Source organism: Anolis sagrei, chromosome 8, assembly GCF_037176765.1.
Source record: "Anolis sagrei isolate rAnoSag1 chromosome 8, rAnoSag1.mat, whole genome shotgun sequence".
Lineage (NCBI taxonomy): Eukaryota > Metazoa > Chordata > Lepidosauria > Squamata > Dactyloidae > Anolis > Anolis sagrei.
The window spans coordinates 1,977,501-1,999,347 of NC_090028.1; the positions used below are offsets into that span (position 1 = coordinate 1,977,501).

Genomic DNA, 21,847 nt, shown 5'->3' on the forward strand with positions numbered 1-21,847 from the left:
CCAGAGAGACATTAACAGAGAGACAGACATCTAGGTACACAGACACACCTTCTCAGGAGAGACGCCATCCAAAGGAGCCAAGGGGAGAGAGAGAGAGAGAGAGAGAGAGAGAGAGAGAGAGAGGCTCCTTCCTCCTCCTCAGGGACCCCTCCTCAGGGGGACCCCCTCTTAGTCCACCAAGAGGCACACCAAGAGGCCCTCCTCAGGCTCCCAAGCGAGGAGGGAATCCCAGAGAGACATTAGAGAGACATTTAACAGAGAGACAGACATCTAGGTACACAGAACACACCTTCTCAGGAGAGACGCCATCCAAAGGAGCCAAGGGGAGAGAGAGAGAGAGAGAGGCTCCTTCCTCCTCCTCAGGGACCCCTCCTCAGGGGGACCCCCTCTTAGTCCACCAAGAGGCACACCAAGAGCCCCCCTCAGGCTCCCAAGCGAGGAGGGAATCCCAGAGAGACATTAGAGAGACATTAACAGAGAGACAGACATCTAGGTACACAGGCCCCCTCAGGCTCTTCAGGCAGGAGGAGAGAAGGCCAGAGAGAGAGAGACAGACATACATCTGGATACACATACAGACCTTCTCAGGAGAGACACCATCCAAAGGATCCAAGGAGAGAGAGGAGAGGCTTTCCCTGGGCGAGAAAGGCTTCCTCCTGGAAAATGGCGGCCGGGCCGGAAGGCGCGGTGGCCTGCAGTGACGTCGCCCTCCCCAGCCGCGCTCCTGATTGGCCGCCCTCTGGCGGGGCTCATTTGCATCTCGGAAGGGGGCCTCTCACCTCCCTCCCTCCCCTCCCTCCCCTCCCTCCCTCGGGGACTCTTAAGCTTAGTTGGTTTCAAAATACCTGACTTAAAAGCGTGGTGGTTATGTATGCAGTTCAGACTTAGTTACACCGGAAACACTTCTCTCTCCCTCCACAGAAATACTGAAAGGAATGTCTAAACTCCTCCACACAGACGTCCTTGTCTTTTGGGATCTGCCTCTCCACTCCCCAGCTCTCCTTCCCAAATAGCTCTAATCTTCTCACTAGCCATCTCTGCTGGCCAACTGACCAACCTCGGGCCTTTCTCACTAACCCTCTACACCATTCCAAACTCCTAACACCTTCTCCTTTGACACCCAGGTTCCATCTCCTGACAGGGTTTGTGCAGTCACGCCTGGGGCTATTGTTCTCAATAACGGAGGGTTGGACGTAGCATCTTTCCCCCAGGGGATTGGTTCTTGCCCTCCTATAGGAAACTGGAACTCCCAAAAACCCAAACGCTGTAAATAGCCTCAAAATAAGTTTTATTGATCACAAAGTCATTTCTTCAAAGCAATGAGCTGGAAAACTTTAGAGGAGTGAAGAAAAACATACTTACAGTCTCAACTAGTCCTGGGTCCAAGGGTTTGACGCTGAGGAGCCTCACCAAGTTTCCTCTTTCCTCAATGGCTGTGAATGCCAGAGCAAACCACAACCCCAGGTCAGATGGCCTATGTTTTGAAGGATCAGGATCTTCCTTTGGTGCCAAAAGAACCGTCTCCTCAATAATTGTCCAGGACAATCTGGACATAAAGCATGAGTCCCAGGGGCAAAAAACCTCAGAACTGGTGCTAAGAGGTAACTTAAATCAGGGTTTTTTAGAATCAAGTCTCTTACTCACGTCCATGTTGCAGGAAGTCTGATGGCAGAATGAAGAAAAAGGAAGTTCTCCCCTCTTGCAGGATTTTGGGCAGGGAGCTATGCTACTCTGCTGCTGAGTATGCGTGCCCAGTGCTCTGATTGGTACGTGCTCTGATTGGTTGGGCAACACCCAAGGAGCTAGCTGAGCCTGGGAGTTTTGGCAACAGTTACATACTTGGGCTTTACCTGTGCAGGAGCCTACAGAGAGAGAGAGATTTCTCGCTTCATGAGCTGCAGGAAGAGGAACCTCCACGTGGACACCTAAATACCATTTGAATCTCTCTCAAAATATATTGTGTGATTCAATGCAACTGTTCTCAAGATTGTATATATTGTCAAGATAATTCGGCCTCAGTGCAACTGCAATGAGGCACGCAATGAAAACAAAGTGCGCAGTCCTTTGTCAACTTCAAATCCTTGAAGTGGTACTTTTATTTAATTACATTCTAAAAACTAGAGAAAAATAATAAATACAGGAGAAATCACACATGCGTCTTCCTCCTTCCCCGGCATGGCTGGAAGAGAACGCCCAGCAGTCTGTTATCTCAAAATCACATCATTGGAATTTGTGACGTAGAAGAGGAAGAAAGCCCAAGTCATTGGAATTGGAATGTGTGACGTATACAGGAAAAGTTCACAGTTCCCTCTCTATTATTTATTATTATAAATATTATTAATAAATAATAAATAAATAAATAAGTTCCCTCTCTAGGCAGTAAATCACTCTATGCCTTTAACTCTTGCATATCATTACATCATTACATAGCATTACATCTAACACCAGACACTCAGAGTTTAAAAACGATAAACTCGCGCTCGGGAAACATAATGTTGGGGGACAGGAAAAGAGATTTAAAGCCAACCTTAAAAACTGTGGCATTGACACCGAGAACTGGGACGTTGTGGCCCTGGAGGTCTGCTGTGACCAGCAGTGCTGCAGAATTGAAAGAGGTACGAGTGGAGGGCAAAAGGGAGATACATGCCAAGAGGAAGGAGCAGCATCAAGCGGGAGAACATGCGGTTCAAGAATAGGGCTCTACAGCCACTGTTGCACACCAAGGCTGGGGTTGGCACCTTTGAACCTATATATATATATTTATTTATTTAGCGCACTTGTATACAACCAGAGGGGACGCACACCAATGTTCTTTATAGCAAAGCAGTTTATTGAGGATTAATATAGCAACAGCCAAAAAGGTAAAAAGCATTCAAACAAGTAATAAAGAAATGTCCACAAAACAGTCAGTTGAGCAAAGCAAAATAAGGCAGTCAATTATCAGTCAGGAACCAGGAGGGTTGCAAAAATCGAATCAACAAGTCCACAGGAGTTAGAGTCTTTCAGTTCCAAAGGGTTGCAAAGACCAAAGTCCCTTGAGGAAACAGCAGCAAACTTGGAACCATTAAATCCCAATGCAGGAGCTTGAAACCAGGACCAACCACATACAAGAATCTCAGCATGAACATGAAGTAAATGGCAGAAGGAATCTTAGCATGAACAAGAAGGCATGGATACCAGGCATGAAACAATAGGCATGGTTACACGTGAAAACCAAACGTTGAACTAACTGAAGAGTATAGATTCACAGGCCCTATATTTATTCCGAAAGTCATAGCAGAAGCATTCTGTTTCCCTTGGGAAACCTCTCCCTGACCCCTTTTTTTCTCTTAATCTTTCAGACCATCTTCTCCCCCCTTCCAGGTGGAAATGTTGATTGATTTGACTTTTCCTATCAAAGAGTGTCTGATCTTTCCTCGGCTTGCCAATTTGTACATTCCTTTCACTATCACTATGCTTTCCTTAGCACACATCACAAAACCAACACATTCGCCCCTCCACACCCCAACCACCCCCACACAGCCCCCAATGCAACATCAATGCAAAACCACTGAGTTCTGTATACTTACAGCTCTGGAATAGAAGCTATCTCTCAGTCTGCTATCTCTCTACTGAAATGTCTTTCTATATATTATATTATTATATTATATATATTGAAAGTCTTATATGGTGTTGTTTTAATGTCTGGTTTGCTAGTTAAACTGAATTACTTTGTCTCAAAAGGATGCATTTCTAAAAAGTGTTTCACCAACATGAAAAATCAAGAAAGCTCTATCTGGGAAACTCTCTTTGGGGTCAAACACCGCTGTTCTCTCCAATGTGAATTCTGTGTCTATGAAGATTTCAACTCTCAGAGAAGCTTTTCCCACACGCCATGCGTTCAGAGGGTTTCTCCCAGTATAAGTCATTTGATGTGAATGTAAACTTGAAGAATGGGTAAAGCTCTGTCATCACTCATGGCATTTATAGGGTTTCTCCCCAGTGTGAATCCTTTGATGTGAACGTAGCTTTCCACTCTGAGTGAAGCTCTGCCCACACTCCAGGCATGTATAGGGTTTCTCCCCAGTGTGAACCCTTTGATGTGTACGTAAACTTTCACTCCGAGCGAAGCTCTGCCCACACTCCAGGCATGTATAGGGTTTCTCCCCCGTGTGAATCCTTTGATGTAAACGTAGATTTCCACTGGTAGTAAAGCTCTGCCCACACTCCAGGCATTTATAGGGTCTCTCCCCAGTGTGAATCCTTTGATGTGAACGTAGATTTCCACTCGTAGTAAAGCTCTGCCCACACTCCAGGCATGTATAGGGTTTCTCCCCAGTGTGAACCCTTTGATGTGTACGTAAACTTTCACTCCGAGCGAAGCTCTGCCCACACTCCAGGCATGTATAGGGTTTCTCCCCAGTGTGAATCCTTTGATGTGAACGTAGCTTTCCACTCTGAGTGAAGCTCTGCCCACACTCCAGGCATGTATAGGGTTTCTCCCCCGTATGAATCCTTTGATGTGAACGTAGATTTCCACTCTCAGTGAAGCTCTGCCCACACTCCAGGCATTTATAGGGTCTCTCCCCAGTGTGAATCCTTTGATGTGAACGTAGATTTCCACTCTCAGTGAAGCTCTGCCCACACTCCAGGCATTTATAGGGTCTCTCCCCAGTGTGAATCCTTTGATGTGAACGTAGATGTTCACTCTGAGCAAAGCTCTTTCCACACTCCAGGCATGTATAGGGTTTCTCCCCAGTGTGAGTCCTTTGATGTGAACGTAGACTTTCACTCTGAGCGAAGCTCTGCCCACACTCCAGGCATTTATAGGGTTTCTCCCCAGTGTGAATCCTTTCATGTGAACGTAGATGTGAACTCTGACTAAAGCTCTTTTGACACTCCAGGCATTTATAGGGTTTCTCCCCAGTGTGAATCCTTTGATGTGAATGTAGACCTGAACTATGAGTGAAGCTCTTTTGACACTCCAGGCATTTATAGGGTTTCTCCCCAGTGTGAATCCTTTGATGTGAATGTAGACCTGAACTATGAGTGAAGCTCTTTTGACACTCCAGGCATTTATAGGGTTTCTCCCCAGTGTGAATCCTTTGATGTGAGCGTAGATGTGAACTCAGAGCAAAGCTCTGCCTACACTCCAGACATGTATAGGGTTTCTCCCCAGTGTGAATCCTTTGATGTGAACGTAGCGTTCCACTCATAGTGAAGCTCTGCCCACACTCCAGGCATTTATAGGGTCTCTCCCCAGTGTGAATCCTTTGATGTGAACGTAGCTTTCCACTCTCAGTGAAGCTCTGCCCACACTCCAGGCATTTATAGGGTCTCTCCCCAGTGTGAATCCTTTGATGTGAACGTAGCTTTCCACTCTCAGTGAAGCTCTGCCCACACTCCAGGCACGTATAGGGTTTCTCCCCAGTGTGAATCCTTTGATGTGAACATAGCTTTCCACTCTCAGTGAAGCTCTGCCCACACTCCAGGCATTTATAGGGTCTTTCCCCAGTGTGAATCCTTTGATGTTTACGTAGATTTCCACTCTGAGTGAAGCTCTTTCCACACTCCAGGCATGTATAGGGTTTCTCCCCGTGTGAGTCCTTTGATGTGAATGTAGATGTCCACTCCAAGCGAAGCTCTGCCCACACTCCAGGCATATATAGGGTTTCTCCCCAGTGTGAATCCTTTGATGTGAACGTAGACCTGAACTATTATTGTAGCTCTGCCCACACTCCAGGCATGTATAGGGTTTCTCCCCAGTGTGAACCCTTTGATGTGTACGTAAACTTTCACTCCGAGCGAAGCTCTGCCCACACTCCGGGCATGTATAGGGTTTCTCCCTAGTGTGAATCCTTTGATGTTTATGTAGATCTCCACTCTGAGTGAAGCTCTTCCCACACTCCAGGCATGTATAGGGTTTCTCCCCCGTGTGAGTCCTTTGATGTCGCTTCAGATGACTCCTCCAAGTGAAACTCTTCCCACATTCCAGGCATATAAATGCTTTCTGCTCCATGTCAGCCATGATATGGGTGTTTGATTGCAATACAGATACTTCAGTCTCCTTTTTCCCTTTCTTATCTGTATGTGAGGTCAAGATTTCAGCAAGACCCTCACCTAGAGAGAAGTTCTTCTTCCTATATTATTGATTTCATTGCTGCATCCAAGGGGTGGCTCCATAGAATCCTCATTTCCCTGGTTAAGGAAGAAGCAAAAGATCAAGGATGAAAGCGAGAAACTTTCTTTACCCCCACGATTTCCCCCTTTCCCTTCATGGGTCATGTTGAAAATGGAAACACCCAGAAATTGAAACATCAGGGTCTTCAGAGGTTCTGTTGGACAATGAAGCAAGTGGAGTGTCTCTATCCCTGTGGAATAATGTCCAGGGTGGGAGAAAGAACCCTTGTCTGCTTGAAGCAGGTGTGAATGGCCCAGCATTTCTGCATTTTCAAATAAGATTCTGTGTCCAGCACTCAGAAACAGGAGAACTCCAGACAGCAAGCAATCAGGTGCCAGTTAACACCTCCCAAACAGAGGGTGTCTTCAGGCAACAGAGTCCAGGCCACCTCTCTGCAGATATCCTCACTGCTTGACTCTGCAAACTTCATGGCTACTCCAATGCTAATTCAAGCTTGGCAATTACAACATTCACCCTTACTTCAAACAGATAAGGGTTATACACTACTCCCCTTGCTTCATTGCCAACAGAAGCTCTGAAAGTGCCATTAGCCACAGGTTCAGGCAACTTCAGGAGAGAATGCTGCTGGATTTAATATAATCTGTGGGAATGAATGGTAGAATGAATAAATAGAGTCAATAATTTTGGAAAAACCAGTAAAATATTAAGGCATGCAATGACTAACTACCTGCCGGCTGGATTGTAATTAAAAGTCGCTAATTCGAACTGAAAGAAAACTGTGATAAGAACTGGACAGTGATAAGATAAATGTTTACAGTGTTAAGAAGGAAATCAACACAAAGCTAACACCAATCAAGAAGAGTCAACATCTGGCCAGGAAACTGAGATGGGACCAGGATGGAAGAGGTCTATCATTCATTCACAACTCTGGGACTACATCAGCAGAATACTCCTATAAAAGACTCAATCTAATAATGCGCAAATTGTGACAGACGCGAGGAGTCTGGTTCACCCGCCATGCTCCGCTCCGTGGGAAGGAGAGAGGTGGTGTATTCGGAGAGGGGCAGATTTGCAAGGGAGCGGTCTGGTCACTTTGGCCTTCTCTCTCCAGGGAAGAGGAAGAAGTGGGCTTTTGGAGTCTTGGATTCTGTGCAGGGAATCGGGTTCTGCTGTATGGAAAACAGGGATCTGGTCCTTGGCATTGCGCTTAGGGAAAGACGTTCTGAAGTCAGGGAAGTTTTGGAAGTGTGCGTTGGCAGGCTGCAGGGAAGCAGGGCCTGGCCTAAACAGGTGCTTCTCCAAGGAGGGAGTAAAGGATATGGTAACATTTGGATGCATGGTGATGGATGCATACACATGCGTGTGAATGGTGATTGAAAATGTAATTCCCCTTTATTTGTCTGATGAGCCAAAATAACTGTAAGTTGTTTGCGAATCTAATGTAGGATCTGCCTACCTTTCTGACCGCTACGAACCTACATGATCTTCCTCTAGAAACCTACACGATCTCCAAGTTCCTCTCTCGCTTCCACCCCCGTCTCAGGCACGATTGGTGAGGATGAGGGGGAGGGCCTGCTTGGATGTGGCCCCTGGCTCTGGAATTCCCTCCCCAAGGAGATCATGCAAGTTAAAGACGTGGATGTTCTGCTGTGCTTTTGAGGAGACAATTCCTTAGATAGTTGGCACCAGCTAAGACCCAAAAGCGTGACCTCGCACCTTATTGCTGCCATAGGACCTAAGCAGTTTTGTTATTTATTGAAAACATTGATATCCCGTCCTTCTCAACCTCTGAAGGGGGGACTCAGGTCAGCTTACAATTGGCAATCATTAGATGCCGTGAAAGAACTATTACGGCACAGCAATTAACATAAACAGGTCAACAACAGTAAAAACACATTGAAAATACATTAAAATAATGGCCCTTGTAATGTATCCCTTACCTTGGCTAGCTGCCTGAGGCCTAAGGGTGTGGGCCTGGCGAAGCCACGGCATCCATTTTAGGAAAGGGAAACAGGGAGAAGCCATCTTAGGTTAGGTTTTGCCTTAAGGGGCGTGTTCAAGTCTTGGAGGGAAAGTTAGAAGGCTGGGATTGGTTAGGAAGATGGGGGCGGAGCCTAAGTGGTTTAGAGGAAAACTGAGACTTTTAAACTGAGACTTGAGGTCCAAGTTTGTGAGTTAGGGTTTGGAGCTGTTAGAGAGAAGAAGTGTTGGTGTTAGTGAAGGGGAGTTTGGGTTTGAAGAAGAAGATTAGGGTTAGTCTTTTGTGTAGTATTCAGAAGAGCGACTGAGTAGATAGCTAGAATACTGGTTTGTAGGAGCAGCACCCCGTTAGTGGTCTGTTCAATTCCTAAGGAAGTCTAGTTCAAGGTTTTTGGCTAGATTCCTAAAGGGCATTTTTGGGAGTTACTATCAGAGATTCATTTCCTGAAGTAATTTTCTGTGGTGGAACTTTTAAGACTTGTAACCCAGAAGTTTTTAAGATCTTTAACGTAACCATAAGCTTTTATGCCAGTATTTTACGGAAACCATTAAGCATTTGAACCGGAATAATTCAAGCTTGTTCAATAAACATTCTTGTTATTTTTATCAACTTATACCAGCCTCAGTGTGAATACCCTTTGTGGTCAAAGCATTACTAAGGACAGCTTCACAACAGCTTTTCAGAACCTATAGTGACACAGTGTGGGTCACAGAACAATCTCTCAATATAACCTCAGCCTGTTTGAATAATAGTAAGATGGTGGCAGCGGCAATCTTTTGAACAATCATTTTAAAACTCTCAGTTCTAGTGGTTCCCAGTTCCACACTTTTAAATATACAGTTGATTCAGCAACCATACTTCCTCTACCTTTTGTGAGTTTCATAATTTTCGCTGAACAAAGAGCGTTTGGGAATTATTGTATATAGATTCCCCTGTCTCAATAACTTAATTAAAAATCTTACTCTTCTCTTCTACATCCTCGCTGCTCATGGGTGGTGTGTTTGTTATAATTTGGTAGGCAGCGGTTGGATCGTGTCACATATTAATCCAGTGGTTTCTAAGAAAATCTTGAGGTGAATTTTGACCAAAATCCAACTTTCAGAATTACCTCAGAGAGAAAGCTACTACAGACTCCATTTTTCAAAACCAACAGTTAAAATGGCTTCACCAAAAGCCAAAAAACGTTGTGTCTGAGGGAGTAGAAAGGGAAGAAGCTATGGAGTCAGCTGGGGAAATTGAGACACAAACACAGGGGAGTAGTCAAGAACAGATTGATACCTCTTTAGAAATTGAGAAGCTTAAAATGAGAATTAAGGAGCTTGAGTTTCAAAAACAACAAAGGGAACTTGAGATTCAGACTCAGAAAGAACAAAGGGAAGCTGTACAATGTGAGAGAAATAGAATAGCTGAGAGGGAACAAAGAGAACTGGAAATTCAAAGAGAGGCTGAGAGAGAAAGAATGGAAAGAGAGGCTGAAAGAGAATGTTTGAAGCATGAAGAGAGAATGATGGAACTCCGCTTGAGAGAAACAGGGAATTTCTAGGTGAAACCCAAACACTAGCACCACAGAGCAGAAGGCTCTGAAGCATTTCCCTAAATATTATGAGTTGGATGTGTGAAATACTTTGTGTTTAACATTTGGTTGACTTCCGGTGGGCCAGCATGGCGGCAGGAGCACCTCGCTGAGTGAGGCACTGCGTTGAGCAACCGGGTAGAGCCTGTAGCTCTCCTCCCCAACCGGATTGAGAGTTGGGGGAATGCAAAACCTGATTGGTTCTTCCGAAGATCCCAAAAGCCCCCTACCCCTCAAGGGAATAGAGCCGTGGGTAGCGGGCAGCTCCGCGGGAAGCAGGGTAAACCTGCATTCAGTGCCGACCAGCGCCACTTTAATTTGAAGAATTTAAAACCAAAAAGACCCCTCCTCGAGACAACGAGAGGGCGTCAGTATTCCAAACAAAACTAATTCTGGAGTGGAGAAAGAAAGGTTTATTGACAAGAAAGATAACCTTCCAAGAAAATTGAAGCAACTACCCAGATAGAGAATACAACAATGAGACAAGGATAAGAACCGGATGGGTCTCATGAATTTAAATTTAAATACAAACTATTTTTAAGAATCTTGTTTGGAGACCGGGAAAAGGAGAGGGGAAAAGAGGGGAGATCTCTCTCCAGGCAAAATAAGAAGGAAGCTCTGAGTAAACTAAATTAATTGAGAGAACCTGGGAACTTGTATACCACACAAAACAATTTTTTATTATATTCTATTATACTCTATCTCCATCTCTTTCTCTCCCTCACCTTCCTGCCCCCAAACGCCTGCAGTGGAAAGTTGGAAAAATAAGGTGCATAGCTGACCTTGGCGCCATGATGTTGTGTCTACCCTCCTCTTTCTTGTAAACAAAGGGAGGGAAAGAAGAGGTGGAGCGCTCCGGAACCGAGGAGAAAGGAAGAGGCGGGACATTTGTGGAAAGAGGGCGGAAGAAGGTCAAAGGGGGGGGGGGGCGGAAGAGCTAGCGCCATAAGAAGGGCGGAAGTAGGGAACGAGTCCCGATCCGCCATTAAGAAGAAGGGCGGAAAAGGAGAAGGATAAAAAGGGAGACTGGGACCTATCCAGAGATATAAAACTCTTTTTCAAAACGAATGGCAAGATTTAAATCAAAAACAAAACACACACTACAAAGAAATGCAAAATAAACTTGATGAATTAAAATGAGTTAAAACTGAAATTAAAGAGGAGATTGGACGAGTAAATAAAAATATGTCTCAAAAGAAGGAGGAAATAAAGGAATTGGAAACAAAAGATAAGGAAAAAGATAGAAAATTAATACAATGGATAGACAAACGGAGAAATTAGAAAAAGATCAAGAATTTATGCAACTGAAGGAGTTGGAAAACCAACTCAGATTTAGAAATGTTCAGGAAAATCCTAGGGAAAATACAAGGCAAATTATATTGGAAATCTTGGCGTCCTCTCTGAAAAGCTCAATAGAAATTCTAGAAGAAGAGCTAGACCAAATCTCTCGAATTTCTACGAAATACTCGAGGAAGAATAAAACATTAAGAGATATAATAGTGCAATTTGTGAGGAAGAAGACAAAAGAATAAGTTCTACAAATAAACAGTAAAATCCCCCTGCAATATAACGGGAAGAAGTTGTGGTACTCAAAGAATTTCCACAAATTACACCAATGAAAAGAAGACAATACTTCTTCTTAACTGATGAATTAAAGAAAAGAAACATCCGATTTAGATGGGAAAAAACTGAGGGTATCATGACTACATTTAGGGACCAGAAATATTGGCTAACATAAAAAAGCTAAGAAAAAGCTAAGACTTTCTACGAGAAATTACTGAAAGATTCTGAACCAGAATCTTTAATGCATAGGTTCTTTTTATTGGGCCAAAACTAACAAAATGAAGTTCTACAGTGACAAATGCAAGATACTCCACTTAGGCAGAAAGAATAAAATGCAAAGATACAGAATGGAGGACGTGTGAAAAGGATCTTGGAGTCCTCGAGGACAAGTTAAACATGAACCAACAATGTGATGCGGCGGCAAAAAAGGCAATGGCATCCATAGGAGTCTAGTGTCTAGATCCAGGGAAGTCGGCTCCTCCTTGTCTCCTGCCCCCCCCCCCCCCCCCCCCCCCCGCACACCAACTGCTGCTCTGGGCCAGAGTGAAGAAGGGTTTGGTGGGAAATGACCTTGAGCTTTGGAGTTGTAGTTCACCTACATCCAGAGAGCACTGTGGACTCAAACAATGATGGATCTGGACCAAACTTGGCACAAATACTCAATAAGCCCAAATATGAACACAGACGGAGTTTGGGGGAAATAGACCTTGACATATGGGAGTGGTAGTTACTGGGATGTATAGTTCACCTACGATCAAAGAGCGTTGTGAACCCCACCAATTGGGGCAAACTTCCCACACAGAACCCCCATGACCGACAGAAAATCCTCAAGGCCATCCAGTCCAACTCCTGTCACCAGGGCAAGAAAACGTAATCAGAGCCCTCCTGACAAAGGGCCATCCAGCCATAGATATAGATAGATATGATTCACACATAGAGAGATATAGTATCATAGATTTGAAAGAGACCCCTGAAGAAGGACAATGATACGTTACATATCCCAGAGAAGGCAAACCAGACAATCTCCACTTCAACACGGACAAAGAAACAACAAGAAATACTGTTTACCCACAAGCATAAAAAAAATACATATATTAGAAACCAACGCTTTGTCATTACTTTGCTCTCCTGATCACCAGACTGGGCCACAGCAATGCCTGGCAGGGGACGGCTAGTCCATAATAATAATAATAATAATAAGTATAAGTATATTGTATTGTTTTAATCTACTGCTGTAAACCGCTCTGAGCCAGTCAAATAAATAAGTAAACAATATTCTAATAATAGATCCTCATCCTTGAAATGGTATGCGGATGCTTTTCTGTTTATCCGCTTTGAGTCTCCTGCCAGAGAGCCAAAGTGGGGGAGAAATACAATCATATTAACAGTGTTGCATTGCCATATGCTTCCATGGCTGGAATCACTGGGTTGTTGTAGGGTTTTTCGGGCTATATTTATTTTATTTATTTACTTTACTTATATTCTCAGCCCGAAGGCGACTCACGGCGTTTCACAACAATTAGGAACAGCAAAAATTCAATGCTACAGTGTAAAAAGCAGTGAACAACCTAACACATTACACAATTGATAAACAATTACTACAATAACCATTCACTATCGTCAGCTCATCAAAAACATAATCCAGATTCGTCATCCATTGTTCCATTCCTATGTTCATTACTAATCATTGCACTCATTATTCGAACGCCTGCTCTGTTCCAGAAGCATTCTCTCCTGACGTTTCTCCTGCATCTATGTCAAGCATCCTCAGAGGTTGTGAGGCCTGTTGGAACTAGATCTGGACCACCCTTGGCACACAGAGCCTGCCAGCATGGCCAACTGTAAGTACTAGCTGGGCTTGGGGGTGACAGCCCTGGGAATCTGGGAGTTGTAGTTCCCCCTGACCCAGAGAGCCCTTGAATCCAGTCAGTGACAGACCTGGACCAAGCTTGGCACACAGAGCCAGCATGGCCAACTATAAATACTGGCTGGGCTTGGGGGTGACAGCTCTGGGAGTGTGGGAGTTGTAGTTCACCCTGACCCAGAGAGCCCTTGAATCCAGTCAATGACAGACCTGGACCACGCTTGGCACACAGAGCCAGCATGGCCAACTGTGTCTACAGGCCTGGCTTAGGGAGGCCTGGCCCTCGCTCCTGGGAGTTGTAGTTCCCCCTGAGCCAGAGAGTCCTTGAACCCAGGGAGAGAGAGGCCTGGCCCAAGCTTGGCACACAGAGCCAGCATGGCCAACTGTGAATACTGGCTGGGCATCTGGGAGTTGTAGTTCCCCCTGACCCAGAGAGCTCTTGAACCCAGGGAGAGAGAGGCCTGTCCCTGGCTGCTGGGAGTTGTAGTCCCCCCGCCTGGCCCTGCCTTCCCTCCTGGGCGAAGCCTCCTTCCTTCCTCCCTCCCTCCCTCCCTCCGCCAAGGCAGGCTTCTCCCTCCTCCAGAGAGAGAGAGAGCGAGCAAGAGAGAGAGAGAGAGAGAGAGGCTCCTTCCTCCTCCTGAGGGACCCCTCCCTCCTCAGGGGGACCCTCTCTTAGTCCACCAAGAGGCACACCAGGCCTGCCTCAGGTTCCCAAGCGAGGAGGGAATCCCTCGAGAGAGAGAGAGAGAGACGTATACAGACCTTCTCCGGAGAGACACCATCCAAGGAGAAGAGAGAGAGGCTTCTTCCCTGGGCGAGAAAGGAGGCTTCTTCCGGGAAAATGGCGGCCGGGCCGGGAGGGGCGGGGCCTGCAGTGACGTCGCCCTCCCCCGCGCTCCTGATTGGACGCCTTCTGGCGGGGCTTATTTGCATCTCGGAAGGGGGCGCCCCCTGTCGGCCTCTCTCCTCCCTCCCTCCCTCCGGGACTCAGTTCCGCGCAGGCGCAGACAGGCCGCCTTCCCTCCTCCTGGGCCTGTTCCCTTCCTTAGCGGCCGCTCCGAGGGTGCGCTTCCCGGCCTGGCCACTGGGGGGCAGCAAAGGGCAGGAAGGAGGAGGGAGGGGCGTCTCCAGGCGAGCGAGGGCGCCTTCCCTTCTCCACCAGAAGAGGGCGCCCCAGGGAGGGAGGGAGGGGCCAGGAGGGATGCCCCGCCCACTTCCGGCCTCTCTCCTTCAGACACACACCCAGGGTGGTCCTCACTGGGAGAAGCAGGAGGAGGAGAGCTCAGCAGCAGACAGACAGACATACACACATAATGAGACTTAACCAGAAATAGTATTCTTTAGGAATGGGAATAATAATGATAATATGGCCTGCCTGCATTGTGGGATCCTGGGAGGTGTAGTTTAGCATGGACCCAGCACTGTCTGGTTTGCACCCTTGTTGAACTAGACCTCCCAAGGGTTCTATAGCAAGAGGCTGTACTTTTGCAAGGACTTGTCTGCTAGATCACACCGGGGACTCACCCCACTGCAACCATGCAATGAAGGCATGTTTTGGCACAGCTCCAAATTGCATTGGCTCCGTGCTGTGAGCTGCTGGGATCTGTAGTTCATCGCGGTCCCATGGCTCTCTGATAGGGGATGATGCAGGGTGAGCCCCACTCAAACTTCCTCAGCTCATTGCTATGGGATCCTGAGAGCTGTAGTTTGATAGAGGAGGCGAAAGGCCTTAGAAAACTGCACCTCCCAGGTTGCCATAGCACTGAGCTGCGGCAAAGGTGCAGTTTACTTACAGACTTGCATGGGAGGCTGGGAGTTATAGTTTGGAGAGGTACCCGCACTCTTGGGCATAGCAGGCGAACGGCCTTGTGTAAAGGACCCTTACCTTTAGCAGTTAGGATGTGGGCCTAGCAAAGCCCCGGTGGCCATTTTAGATTAGAGAAACAGGGAGACGCCATCTTAGAATAGGTTTTCCCAGAGGAGGCGTGTCCTAGTCCAGGAAGCCAAGAGTGCATGACCAGGATTGGTTAAGAATAGGGGGCGGAGCCTAACATTCAGATAAGGAAAAAAGTGTACTTTTTGGATCCAAGGCTTGAGTTTGGCCGTTGGGATTTGTCCGTTGGGAGTTAGGCAGTTGGTTGATGTTCCCCGTTGGATAGTGCTAGAGAGGAGAACTGGGTGAATCTTTGGTGGTATTCAAGAGCTACAGAAATAGATGGCAAGAATATTGAGAGTGGAACACGACCCTGTGTGTGTGTGGCCGGTTCTTGATCCCTGAGGTAGGCTAGGCCAAAAAGTTATTGGCTAGATTCCAGTAAGGGGGGAATTGTGTTGGGAGTTAGTATCAGCTATTAGTTTCCTGAGATAATCTCCTGTTTGGTTAACATCAAGATTTGAACCCAGAACCCATCTAAGAATTGTACATCCAACGTAACCAAAAGCGTTTGCGCCATTGACTTACAGAAACCACTACGCATTTGTACCAGAAGAGTTTAAGCCTGTTAAATAAACGTTTTATTATTGTTAACACTTTATAACAGCCTCAGAGTGAACATCATTGTGATTTAAACCCTCTAAAGAAAACAAACACTATTGTTACACAAAAGGATGTTACTAAGTATACTCTCCACATGCAAGTCAGCCTGATGATCAAACAAAAAGGTGGCAGTGAGAACAATTGAAGAAAGTTTTAAAAATCTCTCACTTCAGATGTAATTCAAATATATATATATATATAGAGAGAGAGAGATACACACACACACACACACACACACACATAGTTATATCTTTCCCTGTTTTATCAATCTCCCTCCTGCGAGAGTCCATTATAATTGTTGGCAACTTGTGGGATTCACTATTTCAGAATTCCCTGTTCCTTCTCCCTGCAAAAAGTAGTTCCTTGGTGTGGAAGTTCCTTATAATTTGGTGAAGCAGCGTTGGGTTTATTCTTATAAATTCAAACTATTTAAAATCTCTCTCTACTACCTGGCCTTCTTTCCTGCGATTCCTTATACCTTGCGAGACTACAACACCCAAGATGATATTATTATTATTATTATTATTATTATTAGCCATGGCAAAATAATAGATTAATGATATTCCAGGTTCAGCCCCCATGGCCATTCCCCTTGCTGCCCTCTGGTGGACATGGGAATATTGCACTTGCCTTGAGATTCTGATCTGCAGCCCTTTGCTGCCACCAAGTGGCCAAGCGGGGAAGCACGCCCTTGAGCTAGAGAGGCGCCCCTTTGCTGCCACCATGGAGACCAGTCTTTCTCAGCCTTCCTAGTGCCACGTCCCCTTATTAATACAGTTCCTCATGTTTGGGGAAAATAGACCTTGACATTTGGGAGTTGTAGTTGCTGGGATTTATAGTTCACCTACAATCAAAGAGCATTCTGAACCCCACCAAGGATAGGATTGGGCCAAACTTCCCACACAGAACCCACATAACTATGTGTTTTCTGATGGTCTTTGGCAATCCCTCTGACATCCCCTCGCTACCCCTCCAGGGGTCCCAATCCCCAGGTTGAGAAATGCTCATCAATAGTGTCTAATACATGAAACTACAACTCCAAGGATATTAGTATCATTATTAATTGCCATGGCTCAATGATAGGCCAATGATAGTTCAGATTTAGCCCTCATGGCCATTCCCTTTGCTGCCCTCTGGTGGACATGAGAATATTGCACTTGCCTTGAGATTCTGATCTCTTCCTATCAAAGAGTGTCTGGTCCTCCCTCGGCTTGACAATTCGTACATTCCTTTCACTATCACTATCACTATTTGGCCTTGGCTGTTCGACCTTTTCCTCGGCCTATTTTTCTGTTAGCATTGCAGCATCTTTGCCTTGGGAACCAACTATCCCAGAATCCCCAGGCTCACTCTGGCTAATTGTACTCTCTTGACCATCATCTCTAGACACAAACCCCTGAGACTCAGCAGAAACCTGATCATCTAACTCAGACACTGGAACCTCTGCAGACTCATGGTCATTCTCCTCAGAAGCCTGAAGCAAAGAGACAACCAGAGGCTGAGCCCCTAAAGCCACCTACGGACCCACCGCCAAGACACAGCACTTGGACGACCCTCATCCTCGGGCTACGAGGGATCGCATAAGTAAGTACTGAGCCTTGAGCTGTATGCCCTATTCAATAATATATTGGAAGGAGGATATTTCCAACAGGCAAGAGTTCCTTCTCCCACCCTGGACTTTATTCCAAAGGTGTATATATATATATACACACACACACACCCCACTTACCACACTTCCAACAGAACTCTGAAGAAATGTCAGGAGAGGCGAAATGTCAGGGGAGAATGTTACCAGAACCTGGCCATACAGCCCAAAAATCTCACAGCAACCCAGTGATTCTGGCCATGAAAGCCTTCGACAATACCAAATAATTGGTTTATACAGTAAAGAAGACAATTATGCTGGGGAAAGTGGAAGGTAAAAGGAAGAGGGCCCGACCAAGGGCAAGATGGATGGATGACATCCTTGAAGTGACTGGACTGACCTTGAAGGAGCTGGGGGTGGTGACGGCCGACAGGGAGCTCTGCCGTGGGCTGGTCCATGAGGTCACGAAGAGTCGGAGACGACTGAACGAATGAACAACAACAACACAGTAAAGATGATGTAGAATGGAATGATAGAGTAACTTTATTGTCGTTGTACACGGCAAAACCAAATCAAATGCTCTCCTCTGCACACATCACAAAACCAACACACCCGTCCCTCCACACCCCAACCACCCCCACCCAGCCCCCAATGCAACATCAATGCAAAACTGCGGAGTCTTGTATAGTTACAGCTCCAGGATAAAAGCTATCTCTCAGTCTGCTCTCTCTCTATTGAAACGTCTCTCTCTAGATTATTATTATATATTGAGAGTCTTATATGGGGTGGTTTAACCTCTGGCTTGCTAGTTAAACTAAATTACTGTGTCACAAAAGGATGTATTTCTAAAAAGAGTTTCACCAACATGAAAAGTATGGAAAGCTCTATCTGGGAAACTCTCTTTGGAGTCAAACAACACTGTTCTCTCCAATGTGAATTCTGTCTATATAGATTTCAACTCCCAGAGAAGTTTTTTCCACACACAATGTGTTTATAGGGTTTCTCTCCCAGTCTAAGTCCTTTGATGTGAATGTGGACCTGAACTCTGAGTGAAGCTCTTTCCACACTCCAGGCATTTATAGGGTTTCTCCCCAGTGTGAATCCTTTGATGTGAACATAGACTTCTACTCTCAGTGGAGCTCTGTCCACAGTCCAGGCATTTATAGGGTTTCTCTGTAGTGTGAGTCCTTTGATGTGAATGAAGATCTTTCCACACTCCTGATATGTATAGGGATTTTCCCCAGTGTGAGTGCTTTGGTTTGAACATAGATTTCCACTCTGAGCGAAGCTCTTTCAACACTCCAGGCATTTATAGGGTTTCTTCCTAGTGTGAGTGATTTGGTGTGAACGTAGACTTCCGCTCTGCGTGAAGTTCTTTCCACACTCCAGGCATTTATAGGGTTTCTCCCCAGTGTGAATCCTTTGATGTGAACGTAGACTTCCACTCTCAGTGAAGCTCTGCCCACACTCCAGGCATGTATAGGGTTTCTCCCCAGTGTGAGTCCTTTGATGTTTATGAAGATCTGAACTATGAGCAAAGCTCTTTCCACACTCCAGGCATGTATAGGGTTTCTCCCCAGTGTGAGTCCTTTGATGTGAACGTAGTCTTGAACTATCAGTGAAGCTCTGCCCACACTCCAGGCATGAATAAGGTTTCTCCCCAGTGTGAATCCTTTGATGTGAATGTAGACTTGAACTATTAGTGTAGCTCTGCCCACACTCCAGGCATGAATAGGGTTTCTCCCCAGTGTGAATCCTTTGATGTGTACGTAGATTTCCTCTCTGAATGAAGCTCTTCCCACACTCCAGGCATGTATAAGGTTTCTCCCCAGTGTGAATCCTTTGATGTGTACGTAGACTTCCACTCTCAGTGAAACTCTTTCCACACTCCAGGCAGTTATAGGGTTTCTCCCCGGTGTGAGTCCTTTGATGTTTATGTAGATCTGAACTATGAGTGAAGCTCTGCCCACACTCCAGGCATGTATAGGGTTTCTCCCCAGTGTGAGTCCTTTGATGTGAACGTAGTCTTGAACTATCAGTGAAGCTCTGCCCACACTCCAGGCATGAATAGGGTTTCTCCCCAGTGTGAATCCTTTGATGTGTACGTAGATTTCCACTCTGAGTGAAGCTCTTTCCGCACTCCAGGCAGTTATAGGGTTTCTCCCCAGTGTGAGTCCTTTGATGTGAACGTAATATTGAACTATCAGTGAAGCTCTGTCCACACTCCAGGCATGAATAGGGTTTCTCCCCAGTGTGAATCCTTTGATGTGTACGTAGACTTCCACTCTCAGTGAAACTCTTTCCACACTCCAGGCAGTTATAGGGTTTCTCTCCGGTGTGAGTCCTTTGATGTTTATGTAGATCTGAACTATGAGCGAAGCTCTTTCCACACTCCAGGCATGTATATGGTTTCTCCCGAGTGTGAGTCCTTTCATGTGAATGTAGACTACCACTTTGAGTGAAGCTCTTCCCACACTCCAGGCATGTATAGGGTTTCTCCTCCATGTGAATCCTTTGATGTCGCTTCAGATCACCCCTTTGAGTGAAACCATTCCCACATTCCAGGCACATAAATGCTTTCTCCTTCATGTCAGCCATGATCTGGGTGTTTGATTGCAATACTGTCTTCTTTTTTCCTTCCTTATTTGTATGTGAGGTCAAGATTTCAGCAAGTCCATCACCTTGCTACATCCAAGGGGTAGCTCCATTGAATCCTCATTTTCCTGGTTAAGAAAGAAGCAAAAGATTAAAAATAAAGACAAGAATCTTTCTTGACTTCCACGATTTCCCCCTTTCCCTTCATGGGTCATGTTGAAAATGGAAACACCCAGAAATGCAAACATCAGGGTCTTCAGAGGTTCAGTTGGACAATGAAGCAAGTGGAGTGTCTCTATCCCTGTGGAATAATGTCCAGGGTGCGAGAAAGAACCCTTGTCTGCTTGAAGCAGGTGTGAATGGCCCAGCATTTCTGCGTTTTCAAATAAGATTCTGTGCCCAGCACTCAGAAACAGGAGAACTCCAGACAGCAAGCAATCAGGTGCCAGTTAACACCTCCCAAACAAAGGGTGTCTCCAGGCAACAGAGGCCAGGCTGCGCCTCTGCAGATATCCTCACTGATTGACTCTGCAGACTTCATGGCTACTCCAATGCTAATGCAAGCTTGCTCATTGCAAGCTTCCTTCCTTCAAATAGACAAGGGTTCTTTCTCCCGCCCTGGATATTATTCCACAGGAATATATACTGCCAAGAGAAACCCTGAAAGTGCCATTAGTCACAGATGCAGGGGAAACTTCAGGAGAGAATGCTGCTGGCACAAGGCCAGACAGGCCAAAAAATGTACAGCAACCCAGTGATTCCGGCCAAGAAAGCCTCCGACAAAACATTATTAATAACATGCCTCATCCAGAGATATTTCTCCCCCAGCTGCCAGTTAAAGGTCTGCTAAAGGGTGAAAAATTGTAACTTTGCCCCTGGTCAGGGAAGCCTTTCCGAAGCAGGAAACATTTGGGACCTTTTGGAGACCACTTGGAGGTTTCATCATGCCTTCCTTCTTTCCTTTCCCCCTTCTATATTGTTCTTTCTTGCCTTCTTCCTTTGAGAGAGGGAAATACGAGGGGTATTTTTTAAGTAAGGTCCATTTTGTTGTAGACACTAGAAGTTCGTGCGCATACCGCAACGAGCGCGTGCGTCGTGTACCGGCATGCCTCGGGAACAACTGTGCTCAGTTTCCGCTCTGTAGCTCACCTGTACGGTCCTGTTCTGTGCTTTAAACTCAACTCACCCGCCACATCAACTCACTATCAACTCACCCTCTGCATGTGAGGTTCGCTCAGTGATACGCTTTTGGTCAGCAAGAAACCTGCCTGCTGCAGAAATTCATCGACAGATTTGTGAAGTGTACGGTGATACTGTTATGAGTGAAAGCAAAGTGCGTAAGTGGGTACGACAATTCAAAGATGGCCGTGACAACGTCCATGATGAGGACCGCTCCGGTCGCTCTTCTTTGATTACAGACGATTTGATTTGATCGCACACTCAAATCTTTGGTTTTTGTGGTCCTCTGTTAGGAATTTCGGGACCCAACGGGAGCACAGTTTCCTAAACTTTAGGTGTTCAGAAACAATGTTGTAAAGCACTGATCTCGACATGTCAGGAAATTCGTTTGAGAGACCTGTTATTGTGAAGCGCCTGTTCTCACGAATCCTCACTTCAACTGAAGCCACCAAATCGCCTGTAATCAAAGATTACAAACTAACTGGGATTTCTGGGAGTTGTAGGCCCAAAACATCTGGGGACCCCAGGTTGAGAACCACTGGTCTAGATCCAGGGAAGTCCGCTCCTCCTTGTCTCCTGCCTAGGTCATCAGTCGCCCCCCCCCCTCCCCCGCACACCGTCTGCCGCTCCGGGCCAGAGTGAAGAGAGAGGGCGCCAGGGGACAGTCCCACCTCGTCTCCTGTGCTCTGCTAATACTATAATACAGGGTTAGTCAAAATGAATAGGCCAATAAGAAAATTAATTGTAGTCGAATGTATGTTTACTGTAACCAAACCACAGCTACGTAGCGACAGATAAACTATCAAAGTTTTTTTTGAGCAACACACATGTACGTTAATGCCACTAGGCG

General features: G+C 45.9%; 1 protein-coding gene and 1 pseudogene across 1 annotated transcript; both read right to left on the bottom strand.

Moving 5' to 3' along the window:
- Nucleotides 1-2,063: 2,063 nt before the first annotated feature.
- LOC132782891 (zinc finger protein 850-like) lies at nucleotides 2,064-13,961 on the bottom strand (annotated as a pseudogene).
- A 4,486-nt stretch (nucleotides 13,962-18,447) lies between these two features.
- Nucleotides 18,448-20,013, bottom strand: LOC137097552 (zinc finger protein 135-like). Its single transcript, XM_067470939.1, has one exon. It carries the CDS (start codon nucleotides 19,819-19,821, stop codon nucleotides 18,517-18,519), a length of 1,305 nt encoding a protein of 434 aa, XP_067327040.1. The 5' UTR covers nucleotides 19,822-20,013; the 3' UTR covers nucleotides 18,448-18,516.
- Nucleotides 20,014-21,847: the final 1,834 nt, after the last annotated feature.